Genomic DNA, 22,095 nt, shown 5'->3' with positions numbered 1-22,095 from the left:
AAGAAAATAAGAAAGTATGCTATTTGGAGGCCTTACCTGAGCAGAATAAAATTTACTCAAAAATATGCTTTTTATGAGGGAATTAAGATTACCCCTTGAGCATTTATTTTTATGTAATAACATGAGGGAGCTGCATGTCAGCAGTGCTGTTGTAATTAAACAGAAATGTGTTCCCTGTGAAATTACCTACACTGATATTTCCCATTGACTGTCTCAGTGAGTGTCTGTGTCTTTGAGAGGTGGTTTTGGGGGTATGGACATATAATTAAACATGTTTATTAGAGGCTTCTGTCATGAGCATTTTGTTACATTTCACAGTAAACAGAAACTTGATTTTTTGGACCTGGCCAGTTTATGGGCTAATTCATTGTATTTTCTCCAATATTCTTTTTTTTCCAAGGATCAATATTCTCTCGAGTTGAAGAAGATTACCTTTGGAGGATTAAACAGCTAGGATCACATTCACCTGTTGCTCTTCTGAATACTCTGTTCTACTTTAACACTAAATATTTTGGCCTGAAAACTGTGGAGCAGCACTTAAGGCTTTCTTTTGGCACTGTTTTTAGACAGTGGAAAAAAAATCCGCTAACAATGGAAAGCAAAGCTTGTCTTCGATATCAAGTGTCTTCCCTGTGCAGAGCTGATAGTGAAGGTACTATAACAGTTGAAAATTAGTATTGTTCTTCTGAGGAATGTCTGGGCATCTTGCCTTGAGCTGGAGCTTTACCTTTGCATAAAGTTTAGCAGCTCTCAGCTCCTAGATCTCTAATCGGAGTGTGTGGTCCATGGAGACTACAGGGTCTCTGCACTAAGTGATCCCTTTGAGCCCATTGCTCTCCCTGTAAAATGCTGTGACTTTGCTGTGGCTGTGGGTGGCATTTCCAGTTTGCAGATATGCATAGTTGTGGTGGGCTGCCTGCACTGGGAAGTTTACTGAAAATTGTAAACTAACTTCAAGTTATATCTTAAATATTGTTGATTTTCTTCTTAAAGATAAAATTACTACTGGAAAAAGGAAACATGAAGATGATGTACCAGTATTTGAACAAATTGAAAACACGTCTGATCCAGCTAGATGCCCTGTGAAAATGTTTGAATGCTATCTGTCTAAAAGGTAAGTATGATACAGGGTAGTACAGAAGGGGTCTAGACTAAACCAGGTGCAGAAGGGAAGTGTTTTGATTCAACATGAAATGCAGTCAAGCAAAGATCATCTGAAAAATACCGAAATGAAAGTATTGAAATCTCCCATTCTGTATCTGGACAAGATGGGCAGAAGATGTGGGAGCAGTGGAGTACTTCAATGTTAATTGTCAAGGACTCCTTCTGAAAATGGCAGTACGATTCAATTTTCTTATCTGTGAACACCAAGTATCTCTGCAGAGAATTACCAGCAAGGCATCTGGTAGGTTTTGCTGCTGAGGGTTTTGTTTGTGAGGTCCCCATCTCTTCAGTAACAATTGGATTGAGACAATGGGTTTCCTGCGTTATAAGTTATCAGGAATCTGAAATGTAGATGCTTTTGAGATACCAAGTGTGAAAACATGTTTGTAGTATTTTGTCCTAGGAACAGTTCTACGGATGGTAACCCAGAATTTAGAAATAGCTTGTTTCCTTCCAATCTGCACAATTAATTGTGCGGGAAGGAAGCAGAAATTAATACATTAAAAAAAACCTTAGGCAACTCCTAACAGAATTAATTTAGTAGCTAATTGTTTTGGAAGCTTAAAAATGGGATTCCTTGGGAAATATGTTCCATTATTTGTAACAACCATTCAAGTGACTGATTTTAATGTAGATTTTATGTAGCTCTAAGGGAAATATAGGCAAGTGATACCAAAGAAATAAAATCGCCTTGTATATACAACACAATAAATGAAATGAAGTATGAGACCCAACATGCATTAGGAAACAGCATCTTAGTCTTAAAGGTGAAGAAAGCGCTTACACGCAGCATCAGTGGAAGTGCAATTATGTTGTGTTATAGAGAGAAACAATTAAAGAGTAGCTTGTGGTCTGTTAATGCAACCACCTGTCTTTCATAAACTCAGTTAATTCTGATTGTTGCAGGAGGATTTTGCCTTTACTGTCTACTGTCATGGTGTGGAGAGGATATGTTGTTAAAGAGTTGAAGATGGATTTTTTAACTGAGTTACACAGCCACTAGGGGAGAGAGAACACGTAATTCTTTTTTTCTTTTAGAAACATCTCAACTTTGGCGAAAAGAATGCACTTAAAGCCATTTGGAGCGTCATTTATGGTGTGGTTTCAAGTCATGCTGTCTTGCACACATTGGTCACCATTGCTAACTAAAGGAGCAGACTGCTTCTCCTGGTTCTGCTTCTAATAACGTACAACTTGCATCTTTGTTGAAATAATTTTAATGAAATATTTAACACTTTAAAAAGTATTGTAAAATTTTAGGCAATGCCAGCTGATTGAAATATACTTGGCAACCAGTGAACAGCTGCAGCTGAAATTTCAGGATGCTTTCATTCAGAGCTATGAACACCATATCGTTGTCTCATTAGGTCTCAAGCTGTGCCAGGGGAGGTTAAGGCTGGACATTAGGAGGAATTTCTTCACAGAAAGAGTGATGAAACATTGGAATTGACTGCCCAGGAGGGTGGTGGAGTCACCACCCCTGGAAGTGTTTAAGGAAAGACTGGATGTGGTACTTAGTGCCATGGTCAAGTTGACACAGTGCTGTTCTGTCATAGCTTGGACTCAATGATCTCAGAGGTGTTTTCCAACCTAATTGATTTTGTGATTGCTTGTTCCTATAAAAATAATGGCTTTTCAAGAAAGTAGGAAGGAGGTTCAGATATTACTAGAATATTTTAAACATTCATATTTGGTTCTTATCTGACTCTTAATTTGATTTATGCGAGAGCAGAATAAGCCAACATTTACTCTAGCAGGTGAAGAGCAATACTTAAAATCTCATCAGCTAGTTTGGGAAGGTGAGCTGGTAAAAATTCTTAATTTTACTGAAGAAACATGAAATGGAGTTGACTCCTGAGATCTACAGCATTTGTGAAGGAGGGAGCATGAGTGGGCATTTGCACATACAGAATTGAAAATTCTTTTCTGAGACTTGCCTAAATGGACAAAATGCTAGAATTTCCTTAAAGGAACCTTTTCTAGTGGCTTAGAGGATGTTTCTGAGCTGGATCGAACTCCATAGTATAGTTGGTAAGGAATTAAGTGCTTAAGATTTATAACAACCAACCTTTTAAGTAAAATAGGAGGAGGGGGAACTTTAGCTTGTTGTATTTCTGAGCATCTCAGAACTACCATCCTTGATTTTTCAAGAGAACCCCAGGCTCTACATTCAGAGATAGCCTTATCAGGCAGTGATTGTGCGAGCAATTACTGATGTCAGTGTTGGGCCTCTTTGCAAATTATGGAAAGTACTTCCTGGTTTAACAAGTCCTGGATGTGCAGATTTTTGAAAGCTGGAAGAGTCTGTGGTCTCTCGTATGCTTGCGAAGTCCCAGGCAACTGGGACTCTGAGGCTGCTCTGAGGATGTGGGATTGACTGGGCTTGGGCCAGACCTGGCCATGGCTCCTTCTGTGAGCAAGACTGCATTTCTCCACACTGTAACTTGCCTAGGTGCAGTTAAAGTTTTGTTTGATCAGGATTTTGGAATTGCTAGTGTTCTGTTTTGTCCTGTGAGGCTGTTTTTCTAACCCCCTTTTTTTAACCTCCTTGTAGCCCACAGAATCTGAATCAGAGGACAGACATGTTCTATCTGCAACCAGAGTGCTCTGTCTCTGCGGAGAGTCCCATCTGGTACACTGCCACTTCACTGGACCGCAACACTTTGGAAAATATGCTCGTACGGGTTCTTTTAGTAAAAGATATTTATGATAAAGACAATTATGAACTGGATGAAGACATAGATTAAAACAAACTTCCAAAAAACTGTCAAGAAAACAAACAGCATTAGATATAGTCATGCTGCTAGACCTTTACTATGGAAAACATTTCAAGTTTACCCTTTGTTTTATGAGTTTTGTAGCAGTGTGTACCCTAATGTGGGTATTACCATGTAAATAGTCTGTGAGTGAAAGTTTCCATTATTCTGTGTAGTGGTTTTAGGATACATAACAAACACATTTCAGATTTTCTTTTTTTATTATTTATTTGATTAGATATGTTTGTAACTTTTTACATTGCAAAATATGAATGAGAATGTGCCATGTGTATTTTTTTTCCCCCTTGTAGTACAAGACATCCATGTTGCACAACTCTGCTGTTGGAAGCTCTCACGAAAGGAGGCTCTTTTAATAGCTTCTTAAACTGGATGGTTGTGTATGGGTAGCACTACTAAAGTTTAGAACTTGCTGTGTCTTTCAGAATTTTTAAATGAATTGTAAACTAATAGGTTTTTTACTTTTTAGTTACTGAAGCCTTATGAGGTTATGTAGAGAGATTCCATCTTATGTACCAAAAACAGACAAAAGAGAATGCTGTCAATATTGGTGTACTGTAATGTGAATCTATTCTGGTGAAAACATTTTTTGTTGCCCTTATTAAAACCCTAGTGTCCTTTCGTTATTTGTGACTCTCTCTCAATTGCCCCTACAAATAAAAAATATATATACAAATAAATGAATATAAGCTTAGAGCATGGGGTCATCAAGACATGTATTTTGTAAAAAAGAAAACTAAAACCAAAAACCCCTCAAAAAAAAAAAAGGAACAAAAGAAAAAGAAAAAAAAGTCTGATGACAATGCTGTATAATCTTTTTTCATCTTTACTTTTCCAATCATAGTTGCCAGTACCTCATATTAATGTAAATTTGTCCTTTGTAGCCTTAGAAAAAGGGGTTCTCTGCTGTATTACATGAAGTAATACGGTACGCTAAATTTTTAACCTTTGTTTGTCCTTGCATTGCTGTATTTAAATACAGGCAATACTTGACTATGGGTGGGAAAATTCTTAACTAATGCCTCCATTCAAAAGCCATATGAGATGTGAAGTTACAGAAAGTCGAAAGACAATTTTTCTTGAAGAAAAGTCCTTTTGTTTGTTTATGTCCTCTTGTTGTACTTACTTTGCATAAGTAGTCTTATTTCCAGATACACATTTAACTGCTCAAGTTTTGTTATTTGCTCTTATTTAACTGATGCGAACAATATGGTGGTTCAAGCAATGGGTTTGCTATTGTACTGAAAAAAATGTAGTAGAATATTCTACTATAAAGTAGTCATAAGTTTAAGTCTCTCCTAAATGGCATTAGCCATCTACTAAAGGAGAAAGTTTCTATGTATATATATTACCGCCCGAGCATTAATTTCTTGCAGAGGCTGCATGGCTTTTTCCTTTTCCTTAGCTTAGAGGATTACACATAAGGACGCATCTTTCTATACGGAGAAATAAAGCTTCAGTTGCTTTGTTTTGTTAAGCAAGTTTATTTAAATTTCTGCTATTCTGGTGTGTCTGTGAGTATGTATTAATTTTAGATATACTACTATTTCAAATGGAGATGAAGATGTACATGTTTAATTTTTCATTTCTTTCTGGTGGCATTACCCTTCCTGTGAAATCAAGAAATACTACGCAGCACCAGTGAGTAGATCACTAACAGCTTCAATGCACTTCTCCCTCTGTGAGTGAATACTTAGTTCATTAACACTTGTGTTTTTTTTTCAAACAGCACCCATAGAATGTGCCCACGATACATAAAAGTGATGAAATCACGAATTGTAGTCATTGTTTTGTTCTGGTGTCCCCAGCTTTTTTAGCACCTGAATTGACCATAAGTTAAATTTTACATATGGGAGTTGTTACTAACTACCTGTGTAAAATGCATCATGTGCGTAACTTGAAATTCTTCATTTAAATGCACCTTTAAGTGTTTTGATAAATAGCAGTAAGGATCACTTGCAGCCCCTTCTCTACAGTTCAGACTTCAGATACTTCAGCAGGGGCTTCAATTGCTCCCTGATTACAACAGTGTTTAACCACAAATACACTCTTGTAAAACTGCAAACTTTTAACAGGAAGCTGAAAGTTAAGTATATTTGTTGAGTGTTTTGTCTTAAACAGAATTTTAAATTCTGGTTCTCAAAATCAGATTAAAACTATTTCTTAAATAGTAACGTCAGTCTTTAGTGTGGCATGTTGAAGAATGTATAGACATTTTCAGCATCATTAGGAAATAAAAAATGCTTTCTAAAGGTTATAAGAAATCACATTATTGTCCTAAATTCCTCCCATTTTCTATCCAAGATTCATCTGGGAAAAAATATCCAAGTTAGGTTTTGAAATAGAAGTTTTTACATATAGATCCGTGTTGGAAATATAAAGATGGTTTCCAAGAACAGAACTTTTATTCCAGAAGATGGAGCTATTCCATCATCAGCAATAATGTTTTTCAAGTGGTTCGTGTGTTCAGATTGAACATTGTAAGCTGCAAAGATACTGCAGTCAAGTATGCATCATGGTTCAATGTATGCATTTTATTTGAATGATGATGCAGAATGCAATAAAAGACCTTAGTTCTGAAAAAATAAAGACATGCAATTTTATAATAATTAGGAATTCAGGGCAAATACTTTTTCTTTGTAAGAACTGTCAGCAGCTGGACTAGAATAAGGTTGGTGCCAAGGAGTTAGATACATGCTATGCAGGACAGTATTTGATGCCTTGTTCTACACAGGCACACAGCTTTCAGGTTATTGATGTGTATCAAAAACCTGCCCTCGCTTTCCCCCTTAAGAGGGTGTGAAGTGGCACCTTGGCTGTTCTGGCCATCCCCATGAGCTCTGACAGAGCTCACCTGAGAAGCGTAGTGTGGGGACTATATTGCTCTTTCCACACAGAGCCCTGCAGATGGTCCTGGCAATGCAGTTCAGTCCAGGCAGGGGTTTCCTGATTTCTCCAGTCATGCCAGCATGTGCTCTGCATCTCCTTGGTTTGAGATCGAGTCTTGAACAATTCTCAGGTGAAGTAGTAGCCTTAAAACACTAAGGAAATTAGACAGCAGTGGTAAGCAAATTACACAGAAAATATAGTTCAGTGTGAGAAATAGTGAAAAAATCATGCAATTTTCAGAAAATAAATTTACTTTGTTAGTCATCTTTCTTTTTGTAAGAAATTGTGCTCATTCATTGAGGGAAATGGAGCTTTTTGTAATTAGTGAACTAAGCATAAATTATGACAGTTAATTTTTATTGAACAAAAAATTGTGGTATAATTTCAATGTGTACAATATTAATTACCTTTAAAGTACTCACAGTGGGATTCTATCATGCAGCAAAATTTTTTCTCTTGGTATCTATGATTCTGCCCCATGAGAGGCTGGGTGAATAGGTGGGGAAAACAGAAGAGGTGGTCTATAAACCTTGCAGTCCCAAAAGGAGGTGGTGTACGAGATGGAAAAGGCATGAGTGGTGATAAGCACTCACCTCATATCCATTTTTGCTGACCTTTTTTATTATATAGAAGGCTGTTACACTTTCCCGTTTTTGTCTGTTAGTGTTAGGAGTGGCAGTTAAAGATTTTAATTTCCATTTTTTTAAACATTCACTTTTCAGTTTGTTATGCTCATGTTGTGCATTATGTCATGCGTGTTACATGTAGGACTGAGTATGATGCAGAGTAAGTGGAGTGGGAGTTTAAGTTACTGAGACTTAAGAGGGTGTTTGGTCATCATATGTGAAATGAGTCTCTGGATTATAACAGCAAAGGTTAATGATGTTTTGGAAGAATTAAAGATTGAGTTACCTTTTGTTTAGAGTTAGAACTAAGCCACTGGGTTTGTGTGTGTCTCATGAGGGTTGTGAGTGTGGTCGCAGCACAGGACACACTGTCACCCAGGGCTCGGTTAACTGTGGGAATTTCCCATTTCTCAAATGAGAAATAAATCTTTCCTCTGGCAGCTTTTGAATTTGAAGTGTTGAAAGCTGAAAGCCTCAGCACACGAGCCATGGCACAGATGCTTGGAACCAGCATGTAATGGGGCACATTGCTTCAAAACTTGGGCTGGTGTTAGTGTCTGTGACGCTGATGAGGCATCTCTGTGGACACCCGTGAGCACGGCAGGCATTTCACAGCTGCACAGAGATGATGTGGGGATTAGTGCCTGCACATCACGCTACTCCATTGGAGCTGGCAACCACTGGCAAGCAGCTCAGCCTTGGCAGGGCCCCAGCTCGCTGTGGGCACTGGTGGGCAGTGCTCCCCCTCTCCTGCTCGCAGTCAGGGCAGGACCTGCACTGTGCATGGGGTGTCTGTTGTGCTCTTTCCTTTGCTATCAAGGAGCTCCCATCACTTCAGAGTTCCTTGCTGTTGGTCTGTGGTGGTAAATGTGTGACTACAGCATGAGCCAAGTTCATGATTCCTCAATATGGCATAATTGCACCTTAACATTACCTTTACAAAAGCCTCCCCTCTCCCTAGCCCAGCTCTTCACCCAGTTCTCCAAGGCAAAATACCAGAATGGATTTGAGCGAGACAGTAGTGTAATAAAGAGCATTGGGATGCAGGGGGAGACATATGTGATGACCACTATACAAGCTAGTGGTGGGCAAGGGGAGTAAGTAAATTCACTGGGAGACAGGACAGAGAAGGTTGGCTGTATCCACTTTGAACAACTAATGGGGTTTAAAAAGTTGCAGGGTTAATATGTACTGTGGTGAGGCTTTCTCAGCTTGTGACACCTCTTAACAACTTCCCACATAGCCTGGCTCGAAGGTTTTCACCCAGCAACTGCTGTACGCCGTCGGTGGATGTGGAAATGAGATATGTATTTAAAAGGGTTTAGTCTGACTAGTTTTTATTTTCAGGATATTGATGTGTTGCTGTTTCCAAATACAGATGTCTGGAAAATACTTCTTCACCCAAGAACTAATGTCTTTATGGAGTAAAGCCACTGGTATAGCAGTCATGGCACATTTGCAAGTGCATAATTTCACTAGGGAAGGATGTTGTTAACTCATTGTATTGTGTCCCAGGTACCCGTGAGGTATTGTGGCACTTCTAATTGTTTCATCAAATGTTTTTCTGTCTCCAGTGTGCTTTTTTACTTTTATGGTTTTTTTGGGGTTTGGGGGTTGGTTTGTTTGTTTGTTTGTTTGTTTTTTGTGAATTGAAAGGAGAAAATCTTTGAAGATCACAGAGTTCTTGGAAAAATGCTTCAAGGACACAATCGGTCATTTCCTCTGTTGCTGGCAGGAGGATGTGAGAGGTGGCTACTGGCAAGGAGCCATACAGTAGCCCTCTTGTTTGTCATAGCTGGGAAAAACTATGGCATGACTGCCCAAACTCTGCTGTTCCCCTCATGAAGCATGGTTTTACCCATGTAAACTCGTGTTGGTGGCAGCCCTGGAAACACTTCTGAGCAGAGCAGTTTTTGCAGGTGTTCACAAAAAGCAAATAGAAAAAAAAATTACAAGATACAGCTCAACTTTGATTTCTTATTCAAGTACTTTTTCAGACTCCAGGGGTGTGAGTATCCATGGGACTCAAACATATCTGAGTTTTGCTTTCTCTGAAATGTGGCATTTCCTGGAGAAGTGGCTCTTGGTGAGGGCCATTTCTGGCCGCCACTCTGCCTTGGGGACAACATCAAGGTAACAACAAAGCTGCTGTATTCCTTTGTGATGTGAGTGCTGAAAGCTTCCTAGAATTGTTCCTCAAGTTTAAATCTTTATGTTATATGATAATATAACATATATACCTTGGCCTGAATTGGTGAGAGTTTGACAGAAGAGCAGATACTGAAAATGTGTGTCCCTCTGTTGCCAGGTACCTACAGCTGTGCAGGAGGTGAAGGCTTTGGAAGGCAAATCCCACGGATGTCAAGTAGAAGACAGTGGCTGGGACTTGTGAGGTCTGGAAACAACAAAACCTAGCATTAAACCAAGCTCCTTCAAACTGTGCCTGTTGTTTCCGGGGTTTGAGTCTTTACATTAAAAAAAAAAAAGGCTTTGGTGGCTAAATCTTCCCAAACACGAGCAGGGTGGTTTGGTTTCTCCCAGAAGAACTCCTCAAGGATGGGTCTTTTCCCCAGTACAAGGAGAGTTAGGTTTATTAGCAACTTTTTCCTTCATTTATTTATTAGCTGATTTATTTATTTAGATAATTGTTCCTGGTTCACAGTCACAGAGGAGGGAAGTGATCAGAGTATTAGTGGGTTGTGTCATGTTCAATGTGCCTGGGTACTTGTAAGTCCTCTATTTTGTTTTTACACTAAAATTCTGGTTTTATTAAACACAAAACCTGTGTCCTTTCTGGGAAAGGAAATGGAACATCCTTGTCATCTGAGTAATTTAAACTGCTGACATTTCATTTGCGCAAAACCACTGAAAGTGCTTTAGTGGTATAAAATATGAAATATTTCACAGTATGTTTGCTGAGTAAGTCATGAAGATTGCTTGTAGTCATGAAGATTATTCCTGCTTTCAGCATGCATTATACAAGGCAAATATGTATTTGCATTTCTAGTCTTCAATTAATATTTTTTTAAATACCTTACGCAGAAGTGAAGAGGAAGCTCTTCAGCTCAGAAATAAAGCTCAGAATAAAGCTGCGTCACTAAGGCAAAGGAAGGTGCCCACCATCACTGCAAAATGATCAGTCTTGAAGATACCTTTGGAAAAAAATGAATCCCAAAAATCTTCCCTCCTCATTACATATTAAAGTATTTTTTGTTTGTCTTTTCTCCAGCTCCAGATGTGACACCTACATTAGTATGTAGCAACTCTATTGTGGTAATCAAAAGAATAAATACAGAAAGTGATTTCTATTAACTTAAGAAATAAAGCTTTTTTTATTCCTCTTTCCCCCCCTTCTGATGAATTCTGGCTGGATCAGTGACCTTAGCAGGATTAAAGGTGAAAGTTTTAAAAAATTATAAATAAAAAAAGACAAGCTTTGAAAGAGAACAGGAGGAAGAGCAGTCTTTGGCCTTAATATCAGCTGAGGGAACTTAAAAGGCGATAATTTGAATTCTCTACTGGTGTGTCCATTCATTTCGAGTTGGTTGGAGGATAGGAGCTCAGGCATCTTTTGTAATGGGCAGGCTTGTTCATGTAAATGTTCTTGTATCTTGGACAGCTCCTGTAGCCAATGTACTTGAAGTGATATTCTTCAAAGACATATCTATAGAATACCTATGTATGACTCTTCATCCAGAGAGATGACCACATTGCACTGAAGCACTCATCTCTGCTGGCCTTCAGGCAAAAAGTATTTCTTCTAATAAAATCCCACCTCATCCCCAGAGGCAATGTCCAATGTGTATTTTGACGTTTTTAAAAAAGTGCACTCACTCGCAAGGGAGGACATTCTCATCAGCGTCATTGGTGTCTTGTCAAGATATAATGTGATTTCTTGTCCAGCTTCAACTGGAGAATCCCACAAATGAAGAGAGGAGGAGGTTCAGAGCAGCAACTCCTCACATCAACTGAACCTCCAGAACCACAGGCAAGCAGTGAGCTAAGTTTCAGTGCATTGCCAGAACACTAGAGAAGCCCGTGAAATTCCTTGGTGGCTCCGCAGTTTAACAAGGGGCCAGCTTTCATGCTGCAGTTATTGAACTTTCTAGGAATCGGAGCCTAGCAAAGATGTGAAAAGGATTTTCTGGGAGAAGGGCTGAATGATTTGGACTGTTTGAACTCAGTAGGGAGGAAGTGAATAACAAGGGATGTCAGTACAAACTGTTGAGCAAAAGAAACAAAAATCAATGAGAAGAGCAATGGTCCCTTCACAGTGTTTTGTTACTCTGCAGAAACCCACTGGAATGGGATCTTGGAGGAGAGGAGCAGTGCTAAGTCTTCTAGGTAGGGGTGGATGTATTTTTGCATCACAGAAATAACTTATAGCTTCTTTAAATTTATTTTTTTTTAAATGTGAGGAAGTGACACTTCTCTCCTGTTGGTATTTTTTAAAGCAAATATTCCACCTCCCTATACTCCTCCAGCAGCACCCTGGGACAGATTTCTGCAGGGCAGGGAGAAACAGGGGAGCAAAGAGGGCCTCAGAAACCAGACCACCTGAGTTGTTTTGTGCTCTGCCTTCCTAAAGGCATAGTCATTACCAGCATAGGGAAGGAGGTTCCTGAGTTAAGGGGGAGCTATGTCATGCTGCTGTCATCTTCTGAGATGAAAATTACCAGGAGGAAAAAGATTTCTTGGTGCCACTGTGATCTTCACTGCCACCATGGACTAGAGTTGCACCGATGGGCGCTGTATTTGGTCTGGTGGAGAAGGCTGGGAGCTGAGGTGCTGTGCTGCTGGCAGAGTTGGATGTGCCTGTCCTGGGAAACACCTTAACAGCCCACTCTAGTGTTTGCCTGCTCCTTTTCCTTCTCACTAATAGAGTAATTCCCATGTCCTATGGGAAAAGGTCCCAATCATTGAAGCAGTGGCAGCTCCACCCTGGTGTCACAGGGTGACCACTGTACCCTGTCTGCAGAGTTCCTGTGGTGGAAGCACAGAAAATGCAGGTATCAGGGAGAGTGCTAGGAGGCCTTTAAGGGCTTGAGTTGCTTTTTCTTCAAAAAGATTTTGAAGATGAGCATTTATAACCTGTCATTTCTAGTTCATGACAATCATTTTGCTGAACTGTTGCTAGAGGAATCAAAAGATCCAAGCTTCTTGTTTCAGGAAGATAACTAACACAGCAGTGAAGGCCTTTGAAACAGCTTTACTGGCTCTGCAAATTGAGAGCATGACTATAGCAAGTCATGGTTTGGACTCTGTAAATGAAGTCCTGTGCTTTCTCCATCTGTAGTTAAGAAAGGTGCTAGAAAAATTGCCAGGGTCAATGGGAGGACCTATCCCAGAATGCCCAGCAAGGTACCTAGTAATTGGGTCTAACTGAAGAAAATCCAGTGTTGTCATCAGGACAATATTTCAACTTCTAAGAAAAACCTTATTTCAGTACAACAGGGAGTTCAGGCACAGAAAACTAATCTTTTCACAAATCATTTTCAGCCCACAAGCAACTCATACAGAGACCCTGAGTGAAAGGTGATTTCCTATGGACACGCTAAGTGATAGATGTTATTGTGAGGGCACGTCTTAGTCAATGGCAGATGCACGTGATGCACAATAACAAAGATTGATTTCCTCAGAAGGAAGCTTCTGCAGTCAGAGCAAGAAATATGTGACAGGAGGGCACATCAGAAATGGTTATGGCTCTTGACATGTTTCTGTCTAGCACACAGCAGATCTTTCAGATGGAGAACAAGGGCTATTTTGTCTGTCTCAAGGGTCAAAGCTTGTTGAACATAGTCATGATTGCTTTTTTGCCCACTGCATGCTTCTGGAGATGTTCTGCTGCCCACCAGGCCACCCACACTCCCTACCTGTTCCTCTTCAGTAGAAACACCAAAGGTGCTGCTGTCTTGCAGCAGTGTATCTTAAACTATACCTCTAAGAGGAATAAGAGGCAGCAGATTTCTTTAGCTGATGTGGCATAAGTGAAAAAATAATCATGTTTATGAAGTTTTTAGAAGGCAGCTCTTTAGGCTCATCCCACACTGAACTATGTCTTGTGTGAATAGGATAAAGCCTGGCTAAGGAATGCTGATTTTGAAAGAGGAACTCATATTTTTTCCCTGCAGATAATTTGTGACGACATAGAAAAAAAGAAAAGGAAATTCTGCATCAGCTGTTTGATGTTTGATGCATGAAACTCAGGAAAATACAAGTGCATCCTTCATCAAGTAAGGAATCTCATTTTAGAGTTGTTTCCATGGTAGTTTAAGCCTGTAGGTACACATCCCTCCCTGGAACTGTGGTGATCAGAAATAGACTCTGTGAGAAGACATCTACTCTCTTTTCAGTGGTGTGAACCCAATAGCCAACAAACCAAAGAAATACCTAAACTTTTCCAAATTGTTACACTACTGATTTAAGGCTTATGCAATTTGTACGTGAAACCATTACTGAATATAACACATAAGTGGTGTGCTCAATAGGGAAGAAAGCACAGGTTTCCCCTCCTTTATGTCAGTGCTTTGAACCCCACTTGTGCCCATTTTATGCTTTCCCTGTCTGTCCTAGAGGCTCTGCCTGTTCTATGCCAAAACATTACAGCATAGGCAGATTTTGGGTGGAGCCCAGTCTGCTGGAGAAGGTCCATCCTTGCAGCAGACCCATGTGGCCTGAAACCAAATTGACTGGCTGGTGACCACCACCCAAACTGAGGTCCACTTGGATGGACCCTTTAGGACTAGACCAGTTGCTGACTGGTGTGTCAGGGATTTTTACCACTAACCTTACTGCTTGGCATAACCCAGAAAGCCAAAGTGGAAAGGAGGTAGGACAGGAACTGTGAACACTTTTTCCAGCACAAGGTTGCTGCCACAGAGCAGAAACCTGAGCAAGTTTTCTTAACTCCAAGGCTTCACCCTGAGCTTGGGCAGCAAAGGGTCTGAAAAAGGGGTTGCTAGCCAAAACTATTTCACCAAATAGTCTCCCCATTGCTGCTGCCCAGCAGTTTGCAGGGCTGCTGCAGTTTCTTTGCATACGTGCAAAGATGGACATCAGCGAAAAGTGATGCCCCTCAGAGGTCCGTGTTGGGACCACCACAGTTTAATGTCTTCATCAATTATATGGACAATGGGATTGAATGCACCCTCAGCAAGTTTTCAGATGACACCAAGCTAAGGGGTGTGTTTGACACACCTGAAGGATGGGATGCCATCCAGAGGGACTTGGACAAGCTTGAGAAGGGGGCCCATGGGAATCGCACGAGGTGAGACCAAATACAAGGTGCTGCACCTGGGTCAGGGCAATCCCCAGTATCGATACAGACTGGGGGGTGAACAGATGGAGAGCAGCCCTGCTGAGAAGGACTTGGAGGTATTTATTGCAGGAAAGGAAAGCAGTGACATTTGCTTCTATGAGGTTTGTAAGTAGCTCTGTGGGCATACGCAATTCTATTTCTCAGTTACAATAAGAAATCAGGGGTTTTTTTCTGTAAATAGGAACATTAACTCTGTTTACTGTATACTGTGTAGTGTCTGCCAGGTTTGATTTCCATAAGTCTTGGGTTTCAAGTTTGTCATCTTTACAGAAGAAACAATATGTGTCAGCAGGCAGGTAGCTTATATATAATGCTACTTCATAATTTTTACTAATTTGCAACATAATTTTCAGGTACTCAGTGTTCCAAGTGCTGTAAAAGAATCTCACTGGCAGTGCCAGGCAAATTAGCTGGTGATACATGAGGGAAGACAGACCACTGTGCAGCCATTGCATGTTTCCCAGTGAGGCAAAAAAGCACTAAATACAAATGATACATCAGAGCTTTCTACTAAAATATATGCTTTTCCAACAGAAGACAGTTGTTTGAAATCTTTTTCTTTCTTTTTTTTTGACAAATTTGGTGTTGCTGACGAGACCCTTTTTATGCCATTGTGTGAAGCGTCTGAGACGGTCACGTGGGCGCGTGCACAGCCAGTGCCTAACAAAGCCCTCAGCACATCACTGACACCACATACAATGAAAGCTTGATGTAACCACATTTTTGTTAACTCTGTGAAAACTCAGGAACATGGACAATGCAGGTCCCAGAGAGTTTCATATTAGAGTGAAATGAGATACAATAATTAGATAGTATTGTTAACAAGCAAAAGAAATCAATGTCATTTAAGAATGACGGGGAAAACAGTAGCCTAATTTCAACTCTCTTATTTGCCTAAACTTCATTTTCAGTGCTGCTGGTTTCCAATCATATGGGTGTGCTATAATAAAGCAGGGCCAATGTTAACCAGACAAATTCAAACAAAAATATAAAATTATAAAGCAGTTAGGGGGTGGTAGGAATTTTACACTATACATTTTTCTTTCCTGTGTGACAGACAAGAGCAAAACGAAGCAAGGCAGCAGAGCACTGCAGGAGACCTGCAGCCAGCCAGGGGGTGTGTGGGTACCTGGCCTGAAGGAGGACTGACTCGTGCAGCGATGATTTCACATTTGACTCCCTCAGCATGGAAGGAGAGGTTGGGAGTCAGCACCAAATCTTGGGCGAGGTGACTGGGTGTGAAATGGGAAAGGCTGCAGCCTAATGTGAGTACTGTGCCACTTCATGAAAAAGTGATTTTCATGACACTTCCTTCATGAGCAGCCAGGGGCTGAGCTCTCTTTCACTGGCAGAGACATAGGAGCACCATGCTGAGGAACCATGCACCCCATTGCAGGAGCGCCATTATAAGAAAAATGGACCAGTTACATGGGAGCACCACACTGAGGACCAAGCACCATGAACACGGGCGAAACATTTGAACAGGAGCATGTTTGGGAGCATCATACTGTGGGCAGGCTTGGACGGTGATCTCAGATTTTGTGGCAGTTTTGGGAAAGTTCACAGGTGAGTTGGGATAACCTGTACACAGCATCACCACATCCTCCCTCACACACAAGGGGATTGTACTTCTGCAAAGAGAAATTCCTGGCCTAAACTGGCCATGCCCACAGCCATGGAGTTCTGAACAAGTAGTCTGAAGGCCAGAGGAAGCCTTACCCATGTTTCATTCTACGTTTTATGGAGAAACACATCTTGGCTGGGAATGCTTTTCATCAGAAAAGAGAGTTTTATTGCAATAAAAAGAAGGTGCACGCTAGTGGGATCACTCTAGGTGCTTTGTGGGTTTTGTGACCTTCAATTGTCTCTGTTTGAGCCCCACAGACACCCACAATCACAACATCAAAAGCTGAAGAAACAACTCTAGATAAAATCATTCCAAAGGAATGAAAGGAAGAAGTTACTCTAAAAGCTGGTGCTTTGCTGCCTGCTGGAATCCACCCATCGGTTCAGCCTCACTTGCTCCAGGCTTCCTGTGCGTGCAGGTGGAGGATAGTTGGATAACAGATACTTTTTGTGACTTGAAGATACACAGAAAAACCATTGCACCTCTGGTCCTTTTTTCAGACCAGAACACAACACTGAGATGGCTCTTGGAGTGAGAGAAGTAGAGCATCATTCAGTGTTTTAAATCGATAGGACAGCAGTAGCTACTCTGTTAACAGAGCAGTGATTAAGGGCTGTGAGGAGGGAAGCCCCTTCCTGCGATGCTGCCTCTCCATCACAACTTACCCCCTCGGTTCCCTCCAAATTCAGTAAGAAAACAGGCAGTTTGGGGGCACAGCTCTCTGATGTGCAAAGCCCAGTGTGGTTGTCTGAAGTGAATCAGGAGAATCAATCACACTGCAGAAGTGCCTGTCTCTCGGTATGGACTCTAAAGGAGTCTAGATTTATTCTCATCTAAACTTAGACAAGTTGAATCCCATCACAGACATGTTTAAGTAACACAAATAACTCAGTGTCTCTATTTTATCTCATCTGCTTCTTTATGTAATAGATGTAAATATATAATATCCTGACCTGTCAAAATCAAGAGGCTATCATGGAGGGATATTTCTGTGTTAATAGCCATATCACAATTGGTTGTTGTCATAGCCCATGTGAACTTGAGTTTCCTGAGCTGGTTGCACTAAGACTTTTCTGTATGGCTGTGGACAAACAAAAACAAATTCCCTTTCCTTGCCTGGGTGCTACAGAGTATGAGAGGTTGGATAGCATAATAATTACCTCTAAGTAAGTGCTTAGATACTGCTGGAAACAGTAATTTAATTATTTAACTATTACTTTTCCTGAGTAAATGCTGATTCAATGGTAAAATAGCACCAATGGGGGATGGATTCTGGAAGAAACAGCAGATCTTTGTGATAGCCAGCAAAAGGATTTGGTTTTGGTGGGCAGGAGTTGAGAAAGGGTTCCCTTCCCATGGGGAGGGAACCTCTGACAGCTGCAGGAATAGTCACATTAATTCCAGCACTGGACCCTATTCACATGTTACCCTATGCACACTCTGTAGCCTAAGTGCAAGCAAAAAGGTATGGCAGCTGTTGGCCATGGGGCTGGATCCAGGTAGGAGGAGAGCTGAAATGCAACAGGACCATGAAAGCTATGCAAAGACATGGTATCATCAGCCACACAGGAAGAATGAAAGACGTCCACCGTAAGGCAGACCTGAAAACAAACTTTAGAAGATATAATGAAAAATATGTTAAACAATGGGGGAAAAAAAGTCCCAGGTGGGATAACCACCTTCTGCAAAATGAGCAGAGAAGATTCTATTTAATTTTGAAAGCCTGAGTGATATCCCCCAGGGGAGATATAAAATACTTTGTACTCTTGGATTTGTCATGTGGGTTTTCTGTCCATGGGAGTTTGTATACATAATTTTTTGAGGGCTGTGAGAGATTTGAGGAAAGCCTGAGCCTAGCTTGATTTTGCCAAGCAAAAAAGAGGACACTAGAACATACTGTGTCTTTGTCACAGAAGAAAACAGTTGAGCAATTGAGAGAAGAGTAATATGCCATGGAGTAGGGTTTTTGAATGAAGAAACTGAGGTGTTATGATTCAGATTGGTTGGGATTTTTTTCCTCAGGAAGAGGAACTGCCATTGGGTGGACATCGGCCATCACTGAGCACCTGGATTTCAGCAAAGTTGGAGAAGATTCAGTTCAGAAGATGAGTTAAATTGGGTCAGCCAGAGGTGTAGCTTGGAAATGTGCAGGTGACCATACTTGGGGCCCAGAATAGGGTATGAGGACAGAGGGACATTTGCTGCTTCACCATCATGCCACACCATGCACTCGGCCAACAGCTTTCATTTGGACCTGTTACTTCCTAAGGCTATTCTAAACCTGCAAAATAAAAAAAAAAAGCCTAGACCAAATCCCCAGCCCTGAGGCACCAGGAACACACTGCCCACAGTGCTTCAAACCAGGTTTGCCATAGAGAGGTGAGTGGCAGAGCCCATAACAAAGCAGTATGGACATGATGAATAATGATAATTGATTGTAAGTAGCAGAGAAACAGAAATGTCCAGGCTAAACCTCAGGTTGGGATCTCTTTTGAGCTTGGGCTTCCTCACCTTATTTCCACCGGTAAGCTCTTGGTGTAAAACAAGGCAAACAGACTGTGGCACCGGTGTGGGGAACGCTGGAGCCCTGTGGGCTGGAGACAAAACCCTCATTCCGTCAGACCCAGCAGGGAGATCTGTCTGCCCTCCAGCACCAGCAGGAGCCTCCCTGCCCCTCTGCTGGCCCCAAGAGCCCGTGGCACAAACCTGCCAGGAGTTCAGCTCTAGCTAAACTGTTTTGCTCAGCTTCAGACAGCACCTCACTACCTTTTATTTTCACATTGTTTTGATATACACATCTCCTAAAAGAAATATAGCAAAAAAAGCTAAAACAAGAAAGATATGGTTTAGTTGTTCGTGTCACTCAGATAGAGACATGAAAACTATTTGCATGATGTTATCAGCATGCCATGTGTAACAAAATTATTGGGACATGAAGGTACACTTTTGTTTTATTATAGCTTGCTTTCTTTCCTAAGCAATACATCAACACTGTATTACCTATTACAAACCTAGACAAAAAGATCTTTTGATTATCCTCATCATACATTACCAGTGTGCCAAGAAAGAAAATAAACACCACCAAACAGTGATGATAGTGCATAAAGTATGAAGCTGATACTGTATTAAATCAGGTTGTCTTGAGTGGTGTTCTATATTTCTGTCAAAGAAAGTTCTTGCTCACTGGTTTAACTGCTCACTTTATTTTAAACACATCAGGACATTTTTTTTGGAAGATGGAGATTTCTATCGAGCAGTGTTGGCCAGACTCCAGATTTTTTCTATTCATCAAGAGCTATAGCAGTACTGAACACATAGCTGTGAGTGTGAAAGCAATGTTCACCCCTGCATTTTTGTTTCTGTTCAGTCCTCTTGTCCTTTTAGACAGCATAATAGAAGTGCTGCAGTAAGCAGGGTCAAGTAGGATATGCCAGTGAGAAATGTTAAAATGAGACTATAGGCTGCGATTATGAGCTCTAATGTGTGATGAATCCTTTTTAATCACATGATATGAACTAATGTCACCGTTTATTATAAAACAACAAAGTGTTCAGCTACAGGAGGAATAGAATAGATGACAACTGCATTTTTAAATGTTTTGTTTAAGCAAGTACAGTGTGATCTTTTTAGATAACTAGGAAAAACCTAAGTTAAAATAAGTGCAAGTATTTCCAGATGGTTTTGGTTAAAACAAGTGTCTTTTCGGGACATGAGGATTTATCCCCTGAAAAAAAAATTTATCCCCTGTGCAGTCAGTATCCACCTGCATCTCTGAACTCGAGTGAAAACTAAACTAGGTTATTATGCTAAAAAAATTTGCAAAATTTTAAACAATGAATTCAAGATGTGTTATTAAAAAGGTAAATATAAAATTTTCCATTACAATTCTGTTCTAAAATTATTTGTAATGGTTATTTAAATATAATTTTCTTAAGTTATAGACTTGGTTTCATGCCAAAATGTCAGAGAAAAAGTTTGAAAATACTGTCAATTTTGACACATTTTATACTGTCCATCCAGTCTTCTATTTACATTTCACAAAATATTTCTAGTGTTCAAGACGGTCAAAAAGTATTGTACCTGAAGGGAATGTGGCGAGACATTCCAGTCCCTTATCATCATTCAGAAATCACGGTTACAACACTGTCACCAATGTGGGGACCAGTTTGCCTAGCCACTCCAGATCCTTTGCTCCAGATCCTTGAGCTGACTTCTTGAATATATTCTGTTGTATATGATTGATTCAGTTAATTTCTTATGTAGTTTAATTCATATGACCAGGAAAGGTCAGTAACTCCTGGCAGGGGGTAGTGAGAATATCAATGGGAAGCACTCACTTTACTCAAGTACCCAGCAGCCAGGTAAACTTGTTTGATAATAAAATTAAATCCAGTCTTTCTGGATGGCCTTTTAAACTGCTTGGAAGTCCTGGTCGGAAGCACAAAGCCGTTGCTATGATTTCCTCTGCCTTCTGTAATGCCTCTCCTCTGCATTACCCAACAGCCCTGATTTCTCAGCTTTCTGGAGCAGGAACCTGCACTGCTTATCTCCTCACCCTGCTCAGTAATCATCAAATTTTAACTAAATGTTGCTATAAAGCTACATGTTGCTAATGTCCTGGAAACTGGTCCCATGGCCATTGTTGGTTTCACAGATTTAAAATGCATTGATTGAGACAAAAAGTGGCAAAAAAAAATCTTTATGACTTCTACTGTAAAATAGTTTTGTAAGAAATGGTTTAGAAAGTTTATGAACTGGGAAATTTAAGTTTGGAAGAGGTATACCATGGTAGAGTGTCTAATGGGGAACAACACTGCACTAACAAAGTGCAAGAGTTTCTTCCACTTCCAGGGTTTCAGGTTTATGAATAAGAGCATGTCACCATTCTTGCACTAACCCTTTCTCAGCATGTGACCACATTTTTAGTTTTTGAAAGAAAGATCTGCCTACAGTATTCTGGCTTTGTTGTTGCAGGATCTTTGCTGATAGGTGATACAAGCGTTGTCAGAGATTGTTTTGTCTCACAGCCTTTCACAGAGTCACAGAAGGGTTTGAAACGACCTCCAGAGATCGCTGGATTCAATCCCTCCCCAAGCAGCACCACCTAGAGCCAATTGTCCAAACCCATGCCCAGATGACTTCTGAATATCTCCAGTGATGGAAACCTCATAACCCCTCTGGGCAGCTGTAGTGGGTTGATTTTGGCTGGATGCCAGGTACCCACTAAAGCCACTCTCTCACTCTCCCTTTGCAACTGGACAGAGGAGAGAAAAAAACCAGCTAAGGATTCATGAGTTAGATAAGAGCTGGGAGAGGTCAGTTACAGATTACCTTCATGAGCAAACCAGACTCAAAGTAGGGATATTACTTAAATTTATTACTAACAGGATAAGAGCCAAAGAGTGAAAAGTAAACTAATCTTAAAAACACCTTCCCCCCATTCCTTCTTCCTTCCATGTTCTCCCTCCTCCCCCCCCAGTGGTGCAGGGGAATGGGGAATGGGGGTTACAGTCAGTTGTTGTTTCTGCTGCTGCTCAGAGAGAAGTCTTTCCCCTGCTCCCGTGGGGTCCCTCCCATAGGAGACAGTCCTTGATGGACCTCTCCAGCATGAGTCTTCCCAAACTGCTGTCCTGTGGGTCACTTCTCCATGGGGTGCAGTCCTTCACAAATGAGCTGTAGAGGTGTGGGCTCCCTCAG

At 40.7% G+C, this 22,095-nt stretch overlaps 1 protein-coding gene across 14 annotated transcripts in view; it reads left to right on the top strand.

The window, feature by feature from the left end:
* Positions 1-4,564, top strand: part of ZMYM2 (zinc finger MYM-type containing 2) — an 86,777-nt gene extending 82,213 nt beyond the window's left edge. For all 14 annotated transcript variants that reach the window (XM_017831616.1, XM_017831623.1, XM_017831622.1 and 11 more), the window contains 3 exons: positions 401-652; positions 994-1,114; positions 3,719-4,564. In XM_017831616.1, coding sequence (XP_017687105.1) covers positions 401-652; positions 994-1,114; positions 3,719-3,911 — 566 coding nt within the window. In that variant the 3' untranslated portion in view covers positions 3,912-4,564. The remainder of the gene's footprint in view (positions 1-400; positions 653-993; positions 1,115-3,718) is intronic.
* Positions 4,565-22,095: the final 17,531 nt, after the last annotated feature.

The sequence above is a fragment of the Lepidothrix coronata genome, unplaced genomic scaffold (genome assembly GCF_001604755.1).
Source record: "Lepidothrix coronata isolate B3197 unplaced genomic scaffold, Lepidothrix_coronata-1.0 Scaffold194, whole genome shotgun sequence".
In the NCBI taxonomy this organism is placed as follows: domain Eukaryota; kingdom Metazoa; phylum Chordata; class Aves; order Passeriformes; family Pipridae; genus Lepidothrix; species Lepidothrix coronata.
Note: the sequence above shows the minus strand (reverse complement) of the source record. Positions and strands in the feature narration are given on the sequence as shown.